General features: G+C 26.2%; 1 protein-coding gene across 4 annotated transcripts in view; it reads left to right on the top strand.

Annotated features, from left to right (window-relative positions):
* Window positions 1-22,547, top strand: part of LOC114133119 (neuropeptide Y receptor type 2-like) — a 172,989-nt gene that overhangs the window by 80,571 nt on the left and 69,871 nt on the right. For all 4 annotated transcript variants that reach the window (XM_027998745.2, XM_027998743.2, XM_027998746.2 and 1 more), the window contains one exon: window positions 19-305. In XM_027998745.2, coding sequence (XP_027854546.1) covers window positions 19-305 — 287 coding nt within the window. The remainder of the gene's footprint in view (window positions 1-18; window positions 306-22,547) is intronic.

Genomic DNA, 22,547 nt, shown 5'->3' with positions numbered 1-22,547 from the left:
TTTTTAATCATTTTACAGGCCATTGGATGTTTGGTGAGATATTCTGTCACATAGTTCCATACGCCCAGGGCACCAGCGTGTACACTTCCACGTTGACGCTGACGTCTATCGCCATCGATCGGTTCTTCGTCATCATATATCCGTTCCAACCAAGGATGACCATATGGACCACAGCACAAATAATCGCCACCATATGGATATTCTCTTTGGTAGCCACACTACCATACGGCATTTATATGGCCAACAAGGAGATATATGGGAAAGATTTTTGCGAAGAGACGTGGCCGCAAGAGACATTTAGAAAGGTAGGTAACCATTATTAGCAATAGTAAAAATATAATAATACATATATAAATATTTAAACCAAAGGAAGTGTTTCAATTATAATGAGCATTTTTAATATATTTCAATCCAAATAACTTCACTATATATTACGAAAATAGTATTTATATTTGATTTAACTAAATGTATACCTAATTATTTTCGTTATCATTTATATAACAATATAGTATGGGAGGACAGCTATACATTTTTTTTAATATTAAAGAAATTTAGTTATATTTTAAAATTAATTTTACTACAAGTGTATCTATAATTTTAAATAATTAGTAACGTACATAGTAAGTGTTTTTGTTTCTATTAATATTATTTGTTTGTATATATAAAGCAAACATAATTCTTAAAACATTTTAATGATTTATCAGTAAACATTATTCGCCATGTGTGGTATTTTAATTTGGTTTTTGATAAATTCAGCTAGTAATTATGGTCAAATTGATTTGAACTTAAGCATTTACTATTAAAAATTTATACTACAAAACAACACACTATGTACATTTCAACAAATAATTGGTTTGTTTGTTAAGATTATAAAACAATTAGATATAATATTATAGAAGTAGGTAGTAAATATCGTTCTACAGAGTTGTATTTGACACGATATTGGCTAGCACTTACAAAAAGAAAAAAAAACAATATAAATATAATTTTTTTATACTTAGAACATGGAATGTGCGTAACTTTGTAAACTGTCTTAAATCAAAACATTATTACATCTTATTCGTTTGAAATTACCAAGGTTTAAAAAACTTATGTTAATCTCACACAAAAGTAGTTTTTTATATATATTACACAAACTATAAAATATAATTTATTATTATATTGTTTTCAATAAACTGCAGTTTTATATAAACACAATTTCGTTAAATTTTTGCTATAAATTATTTTTACAATAAAATATTTGTATGTTTGGAATTGAGTCAAAACTCAGATAAACTAGGAGATTGAAAACAAATATTTAAGTCACAACATCATCACAACATTTTTTAATAATACTTTCTTGTTCAAATCTTAATGTTTATAGATATTGAATTTTTATCATTTTAATATAGTCTACGGTAGTTCAGAAAACAATATTGTTTTATTTTAAAATGCATATAGAATTGTTTGTATGATCCGTTTATAGAAATAATTTTATTAAAACAATAGAATTGAGGAAAACTGTGCTTATATTATCTATATTTTTATTCGTTATCGATGTATGTAGTTGGGTAAGAAACTATAATAAAATGATTCGAGTGGTGAACATTTTTATTCGCACGAGTAAACGATAAAATTAAAATATAAACTCTTTTTAAGTTGTAAAATATATGTCATATATGATACACACGTAACACCATGCCGCAATGTATATATATAAATAGTACACATAACATCAATATTTATTGTAATTTAACTATCACGTAACGTTTTCCTGCATAAAAACGATATATAATTATTTATGATCCAATGAAAAATTTATTTAATATTATTATACGTACAATGATTTTTCGATAAACTTGAAATTCAAACTACTTTAACACTTATAAATTATCACGAAGTGAAATAAGTTTCAAAATATAAATACAAATTTGATATGGAAAATAAATAATTGCTCAATAATAAAAAAAAATGTATAGCTATTATAAATTTCTAAATACCCACTCGATTAAACGCACTGTAACGTATTTTAAATTTAATTCGTATACATTAAAAATGTGTAACATTATTCTTAGAGTATAAATATTTTAAGTTTAATATAATCTACTTTACTCAGTGTAGGTGTAGGTGTAAACGAGTATTTATACTTTGAGTATAATGTAAACATATGGATTAAAATGTGTTACCCTGATTCGTGGATGCCTCATATTGATTGATACCAATAGTAAAATACAATTTAATATAAAAGGATTTGTATTTGTTAATTTATTATTAATAATTCGTGCCGTATACCTATATATTCAATGGTAAATAGATGTTGTGGGATTATGCAAATCTCCTTATGAATTTATAACGTTTTTTATATATATATATATATTATATATATATATATATATATATTATATATATATATATATATAAAATTGTCAACAGATATCGATTAAGAGCGTTTTATAAGGATTATATCATAATAAATTGTCCAGAATACAAGATCGATAAATAATAATGAAATAATTTAATATTATAGGCTTATAGCACTCGATTTGCATTCGTGATTTGTACTACGCCATATAATATGTTACAGTTAAAGTGTATAATAAATTATAGTCTTTATTTTATAGTTTAACAGACTGAATTGGTTTAAATGTTTACATTAAAATTAATTAAATTACATTTTTTGTTTGGAATTTCTATAGAATAGCTAATTATTATACATAATAGTCGCTTGAAAATAGTTACATTATACACATACTGAAGAGTATGAACAAAAAATGATTATTTAAATTTTTAAAAATATAGATATATTATTAGTATATTTTATAATTGAAGTATTTTTTATATACATTTAGAACAAAATAGATATCTAAAATTGCGTTTTACTTTAAATACACTTTGTAGTATTATTGTAAACAAAAATTTAAAACACTTAAGATATTTATACGTTAGTTATATGTTATGGTCATACTTATCAAAGAAAAAGTACTATCTGGCCGTATATATTATAACGATTATTATTATTTAATTTATTAAATTGTACTTTTTGTTGAAAACGACACAAATTAGTTTACATGTCTCTGAAATTTAATTTTATTCTAACTACTCCTAATACACACAACATAACTGAACTAACCTCGGGGAATTTATAAAATGTCTTGTTAAATTATACGGTTTATCGCCTTTATTTGGTTGGTGTATTAGACAGGTACATAGATATTTTACGAAATAACATAATTTCATACTTTTACACTAACATATACATGTGCGACAAATCAGTGTAATTAATGTGATAGGATGTATGACAACATCGATGTACAGAAGATGAAAGTTTTATGTACGATTTATGTATTTCACTGGAGGGTCCAAACCTACAGGGTGGCAAACATAAAGAAACTTTTATTCGATCTTAAATTTGAGACTTTTTCTCCCTCTCCTAGATGAAATCTGGACAAAATATAAAATATAAATAATAAACCTTTGGAGAACAATAATATTACAAAATAAGCCTTATTTATCATTTTCGTGCAAAAAAACAACTTCGACTGCAGAATGATCGTAATATAATTATGTTGCCGAGTAATATGATTATTATAGTAGTGTTGTGACGTATGATATAATATACAGTTATACGTAAAAAATCTTTGTCTAGGGCTACTAAGTAGGTTTAGGTTACGATTCTATTCCACTGTTTTAGCATATTTTATATTTTGTTTTCGAATTTTCGGAAACTTGCAACATGCCACGCACTACAATATAATATAATATAATCCCCACCTATAATAATATTACATAATATATCATTATGTATCAATGCGTATGGTCCGAGTGCAATAAATCCGGATCCCCAAACCAAAATCCGTTTGGTAAGTTTAATCCCAGCCACAGATCGAGATCCGCACACCAGCTTCATATTGTAAACCACAACATCCGTCCCTCCACATATAAATAATTATTATTTTAACATTGTTCGGAATTGCGAACGAATAAAATATAATATACTCGTACTACCTGGTGCCAAATTATTGACATCCAATTGATTTATAACGGTGTTGGCTACACGTATACCCTCCCATTTTAATAGATAACTTAATGTTTGCGGGATGATTTGTCCGAACGGTGTAATAAAAAATTCATAATAATATGTCGACTATTAATAAGTACATGAGAGTTATCCCTGTAGGAATTCTACACTACATTTACATATTTTTTACTACGTTGTTACAAGAAATAAGTTTTCATATAAAAATGCACGTTTTCAAAATGTTGCTTTGCATATTTAAATTTTTAAGAATTTTAAAATACATTAAATGAATTAATTTACCTGATTAAAGCATTATTATTGATTTGCATCCAATACCTGAAAAACGAACTTTAGTTTATTTATATGGATGTTAGATACATAATATGTGATATGTTTATCCTTCGTATCACATACATCATAATTCAACCACAAATATAACATGTTGTATAGGTAAAAACATGTAATGTAGCCTGTAAGCAATCCTCCATAATTTTCAAAAGCGCTGGAGACTGATTTTCACGATAAACATGCACCTTATATTCGGTTCAATTAGTTTAATTTAATATTTCAATTTAACATTTGTGTCACGTTTAGATGCCTAACGTAATATATACCTTTATAGATAAAATCGGTTTGTATATTTAGATAGCACATTATTGCATATTTTGGGACCAAGTCTCGTGCATATATTATAATTGTCAATGCATTTATAGAATAAAATTACTCGGTTACGTCTTAACAGTTTTTCGTGCATATAGCCTTGGACTTAACTCAATTCGCATTGTATAATAAATCGCGGTTTCCAGTCATCGAAACGACTCGCGAGTTCTGAAAATGTGATTTTTAACGGATGAAGGTATCGAACGTAGAATAACAACCACCTTCGCATTGTAGTGCGCTCAGTTGTTATCAGTAGAAACCGTATAGTATAAAATTATATTGTTACAGTGTACATATCCGGTGACGATAATTAACGACTCGTGCAATCTGCGTATAGTGTTTAAGTCGTGTATACACATTATAATAGTGCGCATGTAGTGTGCGTATTAGACGGTTTAGTATAAGTGTACACAATAATATTATATTATATTGTTATCGCACGTGGTGCCGAAGACAAGTTTACCGATTTTGGTGTACACCGTATTATCCGCCCACCTATACAAATACGTCGGCCAACTATATTATAATGATGTGAGCACAACAATATTATTATTATGCTATTATGCATAATTAATCGAATCACTAAACACACGCGCACACTGATAAGTTATATAGCTGGTATAGGTATATTATAACGGAGAGCTCAGGTCGGCCCATAAACGGGGGCGGTGAAACGTAAGATTAACAATCGAACGAGGATTAATTTCTAATCCACGAGCCTGTACACTGTACAGTGCAATTATTATCGTGCATAATTCGTTTGCCCGTGCATTAACATTGCATTTTATATTTTCATTAATTACCGTTTCACGCCTCAAAATTGGTAGGTATTCGACTTTCTCAAAAACGTATCAATATTGAATACGGTATTCGTTGATAGTGTAGTATAAAACGGACGAAGAGAAAAAATAAATATTGTTCATCGTCAAAACTAAAGTTCCGTAGCCTTCGCCGTATACCACGTACAAGTAGACGCATACGAACTGGCTCCGACTTGTCGAATAGATTCCCATCTGGTAGTCAATAATAATATGTAACACATGAAAATTTGTTTTTTGGACTTTGATTTTAATAATAAATGACATTTTACGACTATGGTAAAGTTGAACAATATTATTATAGAGGGTGGACAGTGAAACGAGCGATTTTAAATTAACTAAAAAAAACCAACAATATTATTTTTAATAAATTTATTCATACCGTAAAAAAACATTTAAAAAGTGGTCTGACGAATGCTATGGTATCGAAAGATACCATCTTGCATATATCGTTCATAAGAATTAAATACAAAATTTAAAATGTATAAAATTAACACTTTTTACATGTATTTTTTATACATATATATTTTCAAATGGTATGAATAAATTTATTAAACATAATCTTATCAGTTTTTTTTTTTTTAATTAATTTGTAATTGCCCGTTTTACCACTGCACCCTGTATATTAAACTGAAAACGGTATACGGAACAAAAACTATAAACGATATACGCATTTGCCAACACTAATCATAATAAGTTGTGTAGGTGTATATGAAACTATGATCTAACCTATGATATAAATAACTAATAAGTCGAAGTTAATTAAAAACGATGAGATATACATTCAAAGTGTGTACATTTTACGAATCGTAAACTCAAAATTTGGCATTCATCTAATTTTTTATTTATTTTGTTTATCTAGAGACTTTTCCTTTTTCTCGACTTGAAGTGTGTTTCTTTGTTTAGGATATTATTATATGTTTCTCATTGGATTTCTCTCCTTTGACGAACGAAAAAAAAACAATATTTGCGAGGTTGGAATAAAATTCTGAATCACATTTTCTGACATACAATATTATGTAGGTAGTTGATTCTTAAGTAAACGAAAATTCTGCCCACGTTTTTGGCGAAACATCGCTGCAGTATTCGACGTATTTGTACTATACTGTGAAAACCGATTCGAGCAGTCGCGCGATTTGTGTGGCACGAGTGATTTTTTTCGGAAATCAATTCGAACTCATTCTATTCGGACTCGACAAAAGACATTCCGTGCCCCACTATTCCCTGTAATAATAATAATAATAATAATACAACATTGTGCACATAACGTATAAATCGCAGTAGGTGAGATTAAACGGAAGTTGTTAACGGACGCCGCACGAATACTTGGTAAATATTAATGTTCGTTTATCGTGCGGTAATCACATTACAATAGTATAATATTATATAAATTAATATTTGGGTCGCACAAGATCTAAAGTCTAAACACGCGCGACTCGGCGTAAGCGAGTGTATTATTATTGTTTGACGACAAATATTAAACATTTCAACAGAATTCCGAACTGGGGCGGCATTATTATTAGTGTGTGTATGATAATAGTAAAGTCGTTGTTATCATATATTATAATATTGTATGCTGCACGGCACAATGACGTATATCATATAATTATTATAATATATATTGTGTATAGACGACGGCACAGTCGCGTAGTGTACGTTGGCGCCTTGTTCGATCGCCAACCGGTGGTACGATTATCGTGTATAGTAATAATAATATTACAATGTGTATTGAAGTACAGTTTTCTCTATTGAGTATAATATAATAATATTGTATTATCGTTTATCGTGCACGCTTCGAATGGGTTTCGTGTGGATGACATTATACGATTGTTATAAAAATTACTATAGTGTTAACTAGCGGCGCTCATTGTAAATGTATTATATAATTATTGAAATAAAACGTGAATTGCGTACACTATGCGCAAAAAAAAATAAATAAATAAAAAACTAGTTATAAAATAGAGTGGCTAATATAATAATATGTTGGACGTGGGTATTATCGTATTTTATAGAACGTTGTGATAAGCAACGTTTTTAATAATTTTGTGTTAACTGCAGTTCAAAATATAGATAGAACGAAGAACTCGTCTATCCGTATATGTATATTATTACCGATGAGTATTTCTTTTCGTCGGTTAAAAAGTAAATACATAATAATAATATATGTATTCTCGTATAGATAATATTATATACCTACAACAAGAAAGCTTTTCATTAAAACCGTCGGATTTCGGATAATAATTCAATTCGACACTGGCATAGATGGTGTAGACGGTTATACATTATGCGCGTTAGACAACGGAGTTCGGCAAAGGGGCGCGGTTGATTGTGTCTCGAGAGAAAACGATATATAGATACGCTGCAAATATTATAATATATGCATTGTGACGATTACGTATAAATTTCACGTTTACGCGTCGGAAAACTTTTTTGAGCATCCATCACTTTACCACGAGTATTTTCAATATATTTTATAAAATTGGACAAGATATTATATTATGGGGTATATATTTTGACGAATAATATTCGACCACCGTGCACAAAGTTTAATACGCTTTCTTATTCAACTTTTAGCTCCTATACATGTATAAATCGCTTCCTAGATACTCTTCGTCCAACCGTTTGTAAACTCTTTCGATTTTAATGACCTGTACAACTGTTGTACCGATGAAGAATATTATCTTGTGTTTACCAGGTATACACTACAATTCGACGTAGTATTTGTATAACCCCATTCCAAGTCTACGAAAACTTCGTTTGTACATAATAATTTGATGTTTGTAATATGAACGATGAATATCTATATTTAAAAAAAAAATAGTCTTGTAATAATAATAAAACAAAATGTTATATAAATCAATTTATTTAGTGATGAGTTAAAATTATAATATAATAATAATATATTATTATATTATATAATTTATAATAATAGTAAAATAAAATAATAAAATCGTAATGTTAAATTAAATTTATATTTACATTAAATTTGTATACTATAATATGGTAATAAAAATTTAAAACAATTATCAAAACTTCGAACCTCTAATTTTGTGATTACTTTGGTTATATATAATAATAAAATATTATATTATGTACTTATGAAAAATAATATAATTTTAATCTGGCACAGTAGGTCAATCTGGAAAGTTTACTATAGGCTTAAAAATCCGGAGAGTTTTCAATTGTTTTTTGCCTGTCAAAAACCCATCGTACCCGTATTATATTATATTATTTAATTATTGTCCGAGTGATAAATGGATTGGTTATCAACTGTGTACCATTCTATGTAAATAACATGTCTGGATAATGTCACTCATCAACTATAATATAGTTTAATATACTTAGGTGCATGTGATAATCACCATTCACGTGTCCTTTGCGTGATCTCGGCGATTAAAATCATACGGTAATTGAGTATAGTGGACCAAAAGCCTAAGCCTTTATCAAATGTATATACATTTTACTCGGTTTGTACTAGCCTTTAACCAATGTGTTTACATTGAAAATGGTTGCATACGACTTTAATCTATAGTCTATAATCTATATCTTAAATTATAAAAAAATCCACAAATATGTATACTAATAATACAAATAATTATATGCTTTAATATAATACGAGAATACGATATTTAGGAATCGTATAATATCTAATGACTTATGTTTGTAATTATTCTGTATATAGTATATAATATATTCGGCAGCCAAAGGAAAATTTTAAAATAACAATATTGATCAATATCTTATATTTTTATTTTTGGCAGATCAATATAATATTAGTTTAAAAGATGCATGGTTAATGATAATATCGTATGTTATTTATTATATATTTATATACATATTACAGTAAATAATAATTACTGAATAACTAGTAAAAGTTTTGTGTGTATGTGTGTTTTTTTATCTGTTTTACTTCTATATTATTTTTATTTTCCACCGAAGTAAAATTCAAAATTTGATCTTGTCTCTTTTTATGTTTATAATATTTTCAATTATGCATATAACCTTTCCCAGTGTTCCATAATTTTAATATTATAAATTAACTTATACGCAATACCTAAAATAAATAAAACTTAATAAATAATTATTTAATATTATAATTAATAACACAAAAAATGTAATTGCATATACAACTTACAGGACATACCTGTAGATACTAAGAAAACCATTTCATATTATTTCAAATAGAAACTAATCTAAAATCAAACATCAATAATTTTATACCTAATTAAATTTGATGTGGATAGTTGGGATTTGGTACATCTAAATTGTAACCATCATGGTTCGTTACTATACGTATTACGTATATATAATATAATTGCTTTACTAAAACACTATGATACGGTCATGTTTACAACTGTAGTAAGATAACGATTTGGATGTATAACCTGAATGTTTACGTCGTTTAATCTTTAAGTGTAACTATAGACGTCAATAACCGCCAATGTATACAATTTCAAAATTTCCTAACTTTTAAGAACACGATGACATTCTCCAAATTAACGTCTTTGCGTACGATAGTAGTCTTAGAAGACCGATGGAAATCGCAAAACATCAATCTATAGGGATTAAACGGTTTTAAGCAAGTTAATAATCGAAGTAATAACTAATAAGCAATAAAATCTTCAAAAACCTTCGCTATATGAATTACGTTTATAATTTTAAACCAAATCAAAAAGAATTCGGTAAAAAAAAAAATAGTTATAATTATTTGAAAAAATAATATAAGAAAAGATATTACATATTTATTTGTGATTGTAACGGGAGAACTGTTGTCGTCAATGATATATTTTTGCAATACTATACATAAATATATATATAATCGTGTAGTTTTATCTGCTAGAAATACATAATATCGAATGTCTCCCTCTGGATTCAAAGTGGGTGGTATACACCAGAGAGTACATAATATAATCACACGGATTCAGTTATTTTTTGAGAATCGCGTTTTATATTGACAAAATTCAAACTGTTTCCATCTCAAGAATTATAAACTGTCGATAAATAATAATTTATTGTTATTTATATAAATATAGCTAGGATTTGAGTATTTTTAAATTTAAATGTATCTTTATGGTGGTCGATATTTAAGGTGAAGTATAAAATAATATGTATTTTATAAAGCGGGGAAATTAATGAAAAATATTTACAATTATGATAACATATATTGTTAATATTTTATAGTTTTCTTTTAAAATAGTGGCGATATCTTAAACAGGTAATTAATTTATATCATTTTGTTACTGTGTAGTGTAGTATAACAATTTGCTATTTTTATCAAAATTGCACGATAAATTTTTTTGAATTTCTTTCAAGTATTATCAGAAGTTTCATACGATTCGAGAGTCCTTAAACAGCTTTGATATATTTCAATTAATACTAGGTTTTTACCATCGGGAAAATGAAGCTCGAGACATTTTTCACTCGAAAGAAATTCGATGATATAAAATTGTGCTGTAGGCAGCATAAACTTAAAAAATCATTACTAGCGAAAATAAAGCTCAATAAAATGTGGGAGTTTTCCATTAATGTCTAACAAAACAAGCTCAACATTTTTTACTCGAGAAAAAATGCATAAACATAAAGTTGTGGTGTTACAGTATAGTTGACAATGCAAAACTTTAAAAAGTCTACTATTGAAAACAATGTCCAACAAAATAAGAGAGTGCTCTAAGAATATTCAATAAATTTGTTGAATAAACTGCACGTATTTATCATATAAAATTTATGAGGACGAATCATTTAGATATATATTAAAAATATATTAATTTTTTGAATTCGTGCAATATTGATATTTAAAACGATATTGTAACAGCTAATTGCGCTCGTATAACTTAAAAACAACGCGTTGATCACACACTTAATAAGTTATTTAAACAAATACGTTACATGTTATCTTGAGATTTTATGCAGAACCACAGGCGAACCAATAATTATACATGCAAAAGATACGTCTATGTTAGCTTGTTATACGTAGCCTGACTTAAAAATAAACCATTGCATTGTAAAATAAATATTAATCAAATAGCATATTATAATACGTTGTATAAGACACATAACACGAATTTATTGATCCGATCTCCAAATTATAAAGCGTTTTTCTGTTCTTCTAAGTAAATAATTTATCTTCAAAGGGATTTAATAGAACTGTATGAAGATTGCATTTATTTTTAAAATATGTACAGCTTGGTTGGATTTGTTGGCTTAGCTTGGTAAGTTTAAGCGCCCAGAACCATGCACTTAAGCAAGAACGTTGTAAACTAAAGGATTTTCATTACAGACTCAAAAATACCTATAAGGATGAGGGTTTAAATTTAATTAGTTATTTCTTTAAATCTATAGGTTATTTTCAAATTCACTTTATAAAACCGCGTGGGTTAGTTATAAAAATAGCTAACGATACAATATTTTCAATTCATGTGGTAATTTTAAACTATAAATTATATTTCTTGTATATGAGTACATTTTTATTTATAACGAATACAACAGACATTTTATTAAAATGGAATAAAAAAAAAAATGATTCGCAACCTTTTGTAAAACCATCGTTTTGATTTCACCCTAAATCCTCACGCAAACACATGTTAAATTTATTAGTCATTATAAATTTAATCGAAAAATATATTAGCTTAAAACTTCATATTACATGCAATCGTTAAAATCTTCGGGTACAATTTGCTATTAACATGCATATTTTAAATTTGATACAATACGTTGTTAGAAACTTATAAAGTAGTTACTAGTTGGTCTTTGAGATATTATACTCACAGCACGTGTCGTGAAAACCATAGAACAAACTTTTGAAGTATAAATATTGATTATGGTTCTAGGTTGAGAATCAAAATTTATGAATATCATAATATACTATTGACAACTATGTATTAGAATATAGTATACAGATTAATATGGACAAAAAAAATTAATAATAAATGTATGATAAAAAAAATATACGTAAAATAATTGATTTTATTTATCATTAACTTCAATCAATTATAATGCAATAAAGAATTATAAAAGAACTATAAAAATATTACAATTCTTGAAAAATCCAAATTGAATAAAATAATAATTCCATAATGAAATACTCGTATTGTTATATCAGTCATTAAATTATATTGTTTTGTTATTACATTTTTTTTTTTTTTTTTAATAGTTATTTTGACTAAAAGCAATCAATAAAAATTAATTACGATGGTTTATGGTAAATCGACAATATTATATAGGGGGAATGATTTTGCTGTAGGTACGGTCATTAAAAATTTCAAATGTTTTTAAAATAATGTATTAAAATATTATTCTAAATATTTTGAAATGTCATTGTATCAAATGAGAATTTAAGGAATATTGGAATATTTCAAATTTTCACAATTATTAGTTTTTAGATAGTAGTAAAAATTATTAATTAGCATTTAATAATCTAATGTCATAAATATTTAAATTACAAATACTAAAAATGTGCATCTGAATTTATGTTAAATTTTTGATAAACATTTTGAAAGAAAGAATTGTCAACAGGCACAAAAAATACATCATTTTAACACTAATACATTTTTTTTACCGCTTAACTCAAAATATAGGTACAATTTTTACCTATTTAAACATACATCTTCCGTTTGTTAATAAACTCTTCATCTAAATTAATAAACTGTGATAAGCCTAAAAAATGTGTTAATATTACTCAATTATTGTATAATATTCATATGGAACGAATTCGTTTTAACACAAAGTGCACTAAAACTTTAATGTTGAACATTTTAAAAATAAAAATATATTTATTACTACGAGTATCTCGAATCATTAATAACAAAGTTACAAACAAGTATCTATCTAGATAAAAGTTACTTCGAAAAAACGTGACCAGATACGAGACACAACAGTTACAGATGACGTTACACAGTTTATGTATCTCAGTTAAGTCCCGACACTGCTCAAAATTGATCTCAACCCACCGTGAAACAGAAACTGACAGGACGTATCCCGTCGCGTCCGGTGTCCGAATTTATATGTCTTGACTGTCCGTTCCAAATTTAACGGGTAATCTGACCAGGGGAAAGTTAATGATCCATCAATAACAACCTCCGCGTTTTGCCAAGGCAAAAGTGAAGTGGATTCTGTGGTGTTAGCGTCAGTCATTTTACTATGGTGTGAAACGAATTATTATTGTGAAACTCCCGTGGTGACCAACCAAATTTGATATATTTCGTAATAAAATACACAATCGCACACTGCTATATAGTTTTAAAATCCGAACTCAGCCGATTAAGTGTAATATCGTATAATTTATGACACCGAAAAGTTATACAGACTTAAATTATTGACAAAATTCAAATCATTAAAATATTTTTATGTTCAATTTTCTTTTTTTTTTTGTAAATTTATCAAATAAAAATATTTCAATATAATATTATCACCATATTTTCACAAAAATTCGATTATTCTGATGTTTTGATGTTTTCAACTATTAACTATTATTGTTTGTTTATTTTCACTAGAAGAATTATTTATTTTTCTACAGTTTAATGTATTTAAAAATTAATTACATCCGCCCTAAAATTGCATACATAATATTATAATGAAGTTTTTAGTATAAATAAATACAACAAAGCTAAATCCTAAATGGCTTATATATATATGTATATTGTATACTAGTGGTATTTGCAACATCCTATTTGTATATGTTCTGAATCGGAAACTTCGAAATAATTTTCCATTCAAAGTTCAAACTGATAATTATAAAATTTGAAAAAGTCCTCTACCTTCGTTATAATTCTCTCATTTTTTCACTTTCTTAGTTAATATTTTATATAATAAACAAACACATATTATACAACTTTGGATTCTGTACAGTAATGTATTTATATAATATGCATAAAAAATAATTTTAGGTTATACTTAATACTCATATAAAGTTAATTTATATTTCATCAGTGATAATTGATAAGAAAATTTCACGGGGAGTCCAAATTCAAATTTATCGACTATCAATAATTAAATGTGACATTATAATATATAACAGCCAGTACGCTTATTTTCTATGAATATACTACGTCAAATACAATATTATATTATCATAGCTAATATAATTGTTGAACGTTATTATAATTATAATATTAATGTGATGTGAAGTTTGACGTTTATTCGTTCATTATACCCAAATTTATCCAGAAAATATAATAAACGTCAATCAAGTCGTTTGTAAGCACATATCGACCAAATATGAACTTGAGAATTGTATTGAAAAACATAATATAAAGCAATATATTTCCATGAGCATATCAAAAAGGTCACTTGCTTGACGTCGTTGAGTCTTTGTTCATTATTTATATTTTTATATTTATAACAGCCTATGAAATAGACTAAAAATTTAGTATTACGATAATACTTTAGTATAATATATATGATATCATAAATGCATAATAGGTATTATAATTTATAAGTAAACAAAAGTTTCTCTGACTACTAATTATTTCAAATTTATTCACTGATAATAACTTATTGTCTTACTATAATGTATGAATAAATAAGTGCTGCAATTGTAATATTTTTATTTTTAACACAAACTATGTTAATTGCGATTTAAGTTTGGATATTCTTATATTTCATTTTCAATCTAAATGTTATCGATTTTTGCTAAAATACTTCAGTTACAAACACTTTAAGGAGTATGACTTCACAATTTACAAAAACAATACATTATGTGTTTATAAATTCAAAATTGTATTGTTTACTCCATACGGCGTATTGCTAGCTGTTGTGAAGAACGGTGCGGTCAGTCTATCTGACTCGTGTTTAGAGTAACTGGCAAGTCAATTCTATATCTTAATGTCAATATATAGTATTTATGACGTATTATTTATTATAGTGTTCAAACGTTTTTGTTGAACATCTGAATCCCAATAAAATAATTGATTTTATGTGGGTTCATTCTCTAGTCCATAAAATACAAAGAAAGATAATATATATAATATGGCATATATATATATGTATATGCCATGTCCCAATAAAAATTAATCATATGACCCTAAATCAACTCAATTCAATTTGTCGTAAAAGGGTGGAATGTGTAAGAATTTCCACATCACTATCGTCGTCGGCCGAATGAAAAATTAATATTAACGAGCCGCAAAGATTTAACACTCTCTGAAAAAAGGTACTTAAACTTAATATTATTCAATGACGTAAAAAACGCAATATGTGGACACACGCCAAAAATTTCAATTATTATCATTAACTCCATAAGTCCATTTAGTTTGGACGTAGATATAAATTTTTATTAAGTAGTTACGCACAATGCATGTAAATGTCATAGCCTATAGGGTGGGATTTGAATTCGCGCAAAGTAATTTCCAAACGCATAAAATATCTTACAAACGTTTTTTCATTGTCTTATTGTTTCGGTCTTTCTTTACAAATTATTATATGAACGTGGCACACAATTCTGAATTAATATATAGTATGGTCGTATGGTATAAGCTAATACAAGTTTAAAAAGTAGGCAATACACTTAGAAACGTAATACTTTAAGCTATATTTTGTTTGAATTTCGAAATAAATATTTGGAAAAATTCTGTACTCTTCAATTAAAATTAAATTTAATTCATCAAGATACCCTTCATGTATATACTCATTATGGGTTAGCGGGTATTAAAAAATATGTTTCATTGTTGAGGTTAGGTAATATAAAAATGTAATTTCAATGACTAAGAAAAATAAATATTTCTACTATTGACCATATAAAAGCTGGTGAAAACACAAATTATTCAAAATTAGTATTGTCGATCAGGCTTGAAATTGAAATTGAAATTATTTTTCAGCAGCGTAAATATATATACCTATTATGTGTGTACATACTGTGGTAGGTATATAACTTTATAGTAAAACACCGCGTATTGCAAGCTCACATGTTCGTAATAAGCGTTTTACTATCCTTTAGTTTGTTTTACGAGTTTTAAAATATTAGCGGCAAGAATCGATTTCCTTTTTTCCTAACACCATTAAAAACCTCTCTGTGCAGTTTTTAAATTTGGAAAAACGTTTTACTGCGGTTTACCTACTGTAATTTAAGTTAAGTTACAGCAGGTAGATAAAAACTTTTGATAATTTTTTGTAATTACGATATAATGCCTACACTTTAATTAAATTAAAAATCGAAAAAAATTAAATAGTAAGGATAAATACAGACGTTCTCTATCATTTGCTATAAAATAATATAAAAATGATTATAAAGTAATTTGCTTACCTTTTGTGTAATTATATTTAAAAATAATGTATAACATAAACATATTAGTATCTTTAGCGACTATAGTTTATAGTAAAATAATTTTATGTAGGTAAAAAGTATGTTTTTTTTATTAAATTAATCTCGGGAGCTATTAATTTAATTATTTAATTATTTAATATCAAAATATATTGGTTTCATAAATGGGTATCCTTTTCATGTATAATAATATATGAATATTATGAATTTGTATAATATTTGTTAAGAGTTTCAAATATTCAAACAAAATTACATTACCTATAACTTAAATTTAAATCAATGATTTCAAAATGTAATTTTATAATATCCAAATTGAAACGAATCATTGAACTATTCTTGAATATTTATTAAATTATAAAACTTAAATTAATCAATTCTCAAAATTATTTCATGTAAGTTTTAAGTATACTTTGATTAAATTATAATATGGTTTCATAATATTATAAAATTACTTATTATTATTTTTTTAGTTTTATGGTTTTTAGTTGCGAAAACATAAGCTCTTATCTCGGAAACAATATTAATTACTTGTATTAATCAACAATAATATTACATTTTTATATGGTGTACCAAAAATATTGACATATCGTTTTGTATCGGTGATTTAATTTTTAAAGAATTTAATTAAAGACAATATAATAATATCACATGTAAAATAAAATAATTATTTTATTTAACACTTAATCTAAAGAAAAACTAATTTATTAATTTTATAAACAAATAACGTTAATAATGCGAAACTGTAATTGTTAAATCATATATATATAATATTTAAAATGACAATTGATTTCACATATATTCGTACTCAAAAATAATTACAAAACATATGTATTTATAACAATATAATATCGCATAAAATAATAAAAAAATATAATACTCATAGAATTGCATATGAAAATTTTCTCAGTTTTAAGACAATTTTTTGTACCACACTATTGCTCCTAAAAACGCGTTCTTACTTTAAAAATATTTCCAACTCCGTAGGAGTAATCACGCAAGTCTACTTGTTATTTTTTAACTATTCACAACAATAAATAATTGTCAGCATACCTACCTACAATATCGGATCTTATTAGACGACTGTATTATTGCTCTCTCAGCCGCTTGATAGCTGATACCTTTAACGAGTCACAATTAGCTCTATAAAATGAATGATGCAACCCACAGCGTCACTCCAATTACATTTATCAACAAACAACCTGATCAGAACATTACCAACGTGTATTACATAACCAAACACAAAAACCCCACTGCCATCATTTTTTATTGACCCTGAGCCATCATTAATTAACAGTGACGTTTTTATATTAAATTAAATTTGCTATACGAAGATGAAAATCGAGCCCCCAGTGAATGAACTACCAGAATTACGGGCAAACAAAAAACTATTGAAATAGTAAGCCACTAATAGTGAGCTGTGGTGATCTCCATACTTTTGTTTTTTATCTGGAAAGTCGAGAACTGCCAGTAAAACCACCCTCTGCTCATGAATAATTTGTTATTGTTGCAAAGAATATCCATTATTCAAAAATATTAAACTTAAGAAAATAAAAACAATTTCTTAAAGCGGAGCCATAATTAAATGCAAAAAAAAAAATTAAACTCAGTTAAAAAATCCTTATGGCTGTTTAAAAATATATTTCTAAATATATCAAAAATCTAACATATTCTCAAATCACTGGCATTTAAAATCAATTTACCGATTCAAATATTACTAATTAAGCAATATCATCTCCAAAATTACATAAATATTTTAAATTCTAATACAGCTACATAAAAATGCAATTATTATTATTAATTTAAAATATGGATATTCAAAATACGCGTATAAACTTATTCTGAATACTATTTATGCACCTAAACATATCTCTTGTGTTATTACATAATATTTATACTTTTATAAAATTGTATGGGTATTAAAAAAAAGATTTAAATACCTTATATGTATTTAAATAAAAATAAAAAAATAAATAAAACGCAAAGTAATATTTATAAGTTTTACCAAAGTCTATTAAAATTATGTATATAAAAAAAAATATTAGGTAAATATAATATTATGTAGGTATTACCTACCGTTAAAATCCATGTTTAATTCAACTTCATTAAAATTCTGTGTAATCATCAACATTTTTTGATTAGTGTTTTACCTTGCATAGGTTATCGTTGAGGAATTTAAGTATACTTAGCAAAAAAGTTTTTCCCACAAAATTAGAGTCATATATAATGTTAAAATCGCAATAAGTATCATATATTTTCGAAAAAAAAATTCAAAGAAAGTTTATATTATATTTTGAAACAACAGATATTTATTATTAAAATAAAAACCCTGCATTATACACGTATTTCATAATCATATATAATTTACGTTTATTTTATACATAATATACAACAGGGGAAAGCATGAAAAAATATGTCAACATTTTTCTTATGGGTACTTTTTACAACTTTTAAAGTTAAAATTATCGCACGCGCAAATTGTTTAATAATACAACACTGAAACGCAAACATAACAGATTACGAAATTATGTCAATAAGATTATTATTAGTTTATACGTAGGTAACATCACAACCAATGAAATACTATTGCACGTTTTGAAAATTATAGTTATGTATATTTATGTATTTTGAAAGTGGCATTATATTAAACGTTCAAATCGTATTTTTAAATAACTTTATGTGACTCGAATACAATACATATAATTGTTAAATATTCAGTATTTAAATGAGAAAGCTTGTTGTAAAAAATAAAATATTAAGAGATTCTCTTTCTATACATTATAATATCAGTATTGGTGTTTGACAGGTCGGTTTCATTGGATTTGAATGTCTATCTATAAATATCATACCATATAGAAGCAACGTCAAAATATAAAATACATTTTATTTCATGATATCTCATCACATCTATTCGCGTAGACAGCATGTTTTCATGCTTTCAAAATTAAGCCGGCATGTTATTTCCAATGCTCGTGATTAACAATATATATACTTCTTCCTTTACGTCGGGTTTTCACGATTTTTCTATTAATAAAGATTGTATAGTTCAGAGTATAATAATGATGTTTGTTGGATTTTCAATCCATTATATTATATTACGGTGTGCGAGTGCCGCGCGCAATTTGTTACCTGCCGAAAAGAATTTAATCGGCAAAAAGCTATAGCAGCCAGCAGGCGTCATTGTAAAACACACAGACCACAATAATGGCTCCCTGCTATCGCTCGGTTCAGAATCTAAAAAGTAAAAATCGCTTCTCCAAATTGCACCAACCATAATAAATAATAATTCCTACGTAAAGTATTCGCTCATTCCATTTTCATCGCATCGTTACATGTTACATAATAATAACAATAATAATACTATAATATTATTATTATTGAGACACATTATACTATACTACTACTCGTTCAACTTCAAACTCGAACGGATGTAACGGAAGTTATTTAATGTTCCACATTAAGGCGGTAAAAGAACACGAGTATATTATAACGTATAAATAATAATTTATCAAATATTTATGATACCGAAAAAAATGTTTTCAAGACGTTTATTAAATGTTTCGACAATTTAATGTAACAATAACAGAATATGTACTGCAGTTGGTGATGTACTGCCCTGCGTTAAAATTCCACATTACTCGGTATAGATGATCAAAAATGCAATCTTTTTCGATGTTCTTTCATTTATATAATATATAATTTATAGTATACATAATATGAACTTCTATCTAACAACCTACCACTATATTTTATGCTTTATTTAGTATAGTCTTGTTAAGAAAAGAAATTCCAAAACAAAAATAAATCTCTTTCATAGGATATGTGACATCGCATTTCGAAAGTTTATAGTTGAAATAGAGTCGATTTATAAACTAAGAGCGCAAATAATGTATATATCTATATTATATATGTAATACTATTAAATCTCGTCAAGATTGACTAAACTGTAAACTTTCTTCTTTACCTTAAAACACAGACAATTTAGTAGTACCGATAAAACATCGAGTATTCGTTTTAAACTTCGTTAGAAACGTCGTGTTGTATCCAAAGCATGCAGTAAATTAAAATTGTCTTTACAGTACAATTAGAAAATAGTAATAATTTAAATTCCTTATATACAAATAAACAATAATAATTATTGTCTTATTTCATGATAATTTGACGTTGGAACATTCAGTTTTTTTTGTCATTGCATACAAAAACAATCTACAATAATATTGTATTATTAATTATACTTTTGCTCATTTTTATAGCGCAGAAAAAAATAAAAAAGATAAAGAATACCAAACTAAATAAAATAAAAATTTTTCATTAATCATTATTTATTACATTTTTTTACTGCGAGTTTGCCAAAGCAGTAATTAATTAAAAAAGTGTATAAAAAAAATATATATTATAATAGTAATCCCATATTATATGAGACTTGCATAGTACAATAAATATACTATTTTATTAACAAAATAAATATCCGATTGAGCAGAGATAATTATAAAATTAAATTAATTTTTTTTGTCCATTTATTATCCAGTTTTTAATTTGAAATTAATTGCCATGTATCGTAATGCCAAAAAGAATGTTGTATCTGTTTGTGAATATATTTTTTTTTTTAGTTTTCGATTGTTTTTTAAAATAATATTATTTTATAATATATTTACTGCTGACCTCATTAATAGTTATAAAACTAACTGTGGTACCTATACATTTTAAAACTAAAATGGTTTATACAATTAAAACGACACATCGTGGTATAAACTTTTTTTTTAAATATATATATTATCGTAGTATATGTTTTTGATCAAAAAGTTTTCCTTTGACTTGTATAGATTTATTAGTATTAATATTGTTTATTTAACATATTTTAAAAAATTTAAAAAATAAATTTTAATTTTTTATTTAAATTTTTTTTTTTTTTTATATTTTAAAATTGTAGGTGTTCATAACATTTTTAATTATTTTATGTTATTTATAACATATTTTTATCGAATCACAATGGAAGTTTCTCAACGTCTAAGTTTCTGCGACATTATTGTGACAAAGAAAATAATCAGTATGATATGCATAAGTTGGATTAGGTATGAACTTTTTCTAAAATTATATTATTTTTGTATATTTATATCAGTGATTATTATATGAATATAAGTATGCAAAGGATTTTTTTTTATTATTTAGACCAGACTATACATAATATGCATGGAAAAATGTATTTTATATATATTATATTATATTATATAATATTATAAATTTAGTATATATTTTCTTTATTGTTATTTATTCATATTAAAAGAAGAAAGATCAGTAAATTTAAAAAAACTGATTTTGAGCTTTTCTTCTTGGAATGACAACAATCTTCTTGCAACATTACTAGTAACCTGTTAAATATATCAAGATTTTTTTATAATAATTTATAATAAATTTATTGATTAGATTTTGGTGATAGGTTGCATATTACAATTGAGTTTTCCAAAATTATATTTGTCATCACCTTACATTTTAATGTCATATGTCTGCAAAAGTAAAATATTTAAGATTTGAACATAAAGATTTTTGTATTTTATTTAGTGTGCTTGTAATTTAAAATTAACTTTTCGATAGCCATGAGGGATGTATATATTTAACCCAGGATTTTATAATACAAATATTCATAATGGTCTCCCAACTTTCATATTTCTGTCGTAGGTGTGCACGAAGTTATTTATCATCATTTTTGGTTTAGGTCTTTCTATGCATAACTATACTCGTGCCTAAGTCATCTGGGATACATTTAACCCCACGTGACTAATTGTGTAACTTTTTGTCCAAAAGTCATAATCATGATAGTTAT

Source organism: Aphis gossypii, chromosome 3, assembly GCF_020184175.1.
Source record: "Aphis gossypii isolate Hap1 chromosome 3, ASM2018417v2, whole genome shotgun sequence".
Lineage (NCBI taxonomy): Eukaryota > Metazoa > Arthropoda > Insecta > Hemiptera > Aphididae > Aphis > Aphis gossypii.
Note: the sequence above shows the minus strand (reverse complement) of the source record. Positions and strands in the feature narration are given on the sequence as shown.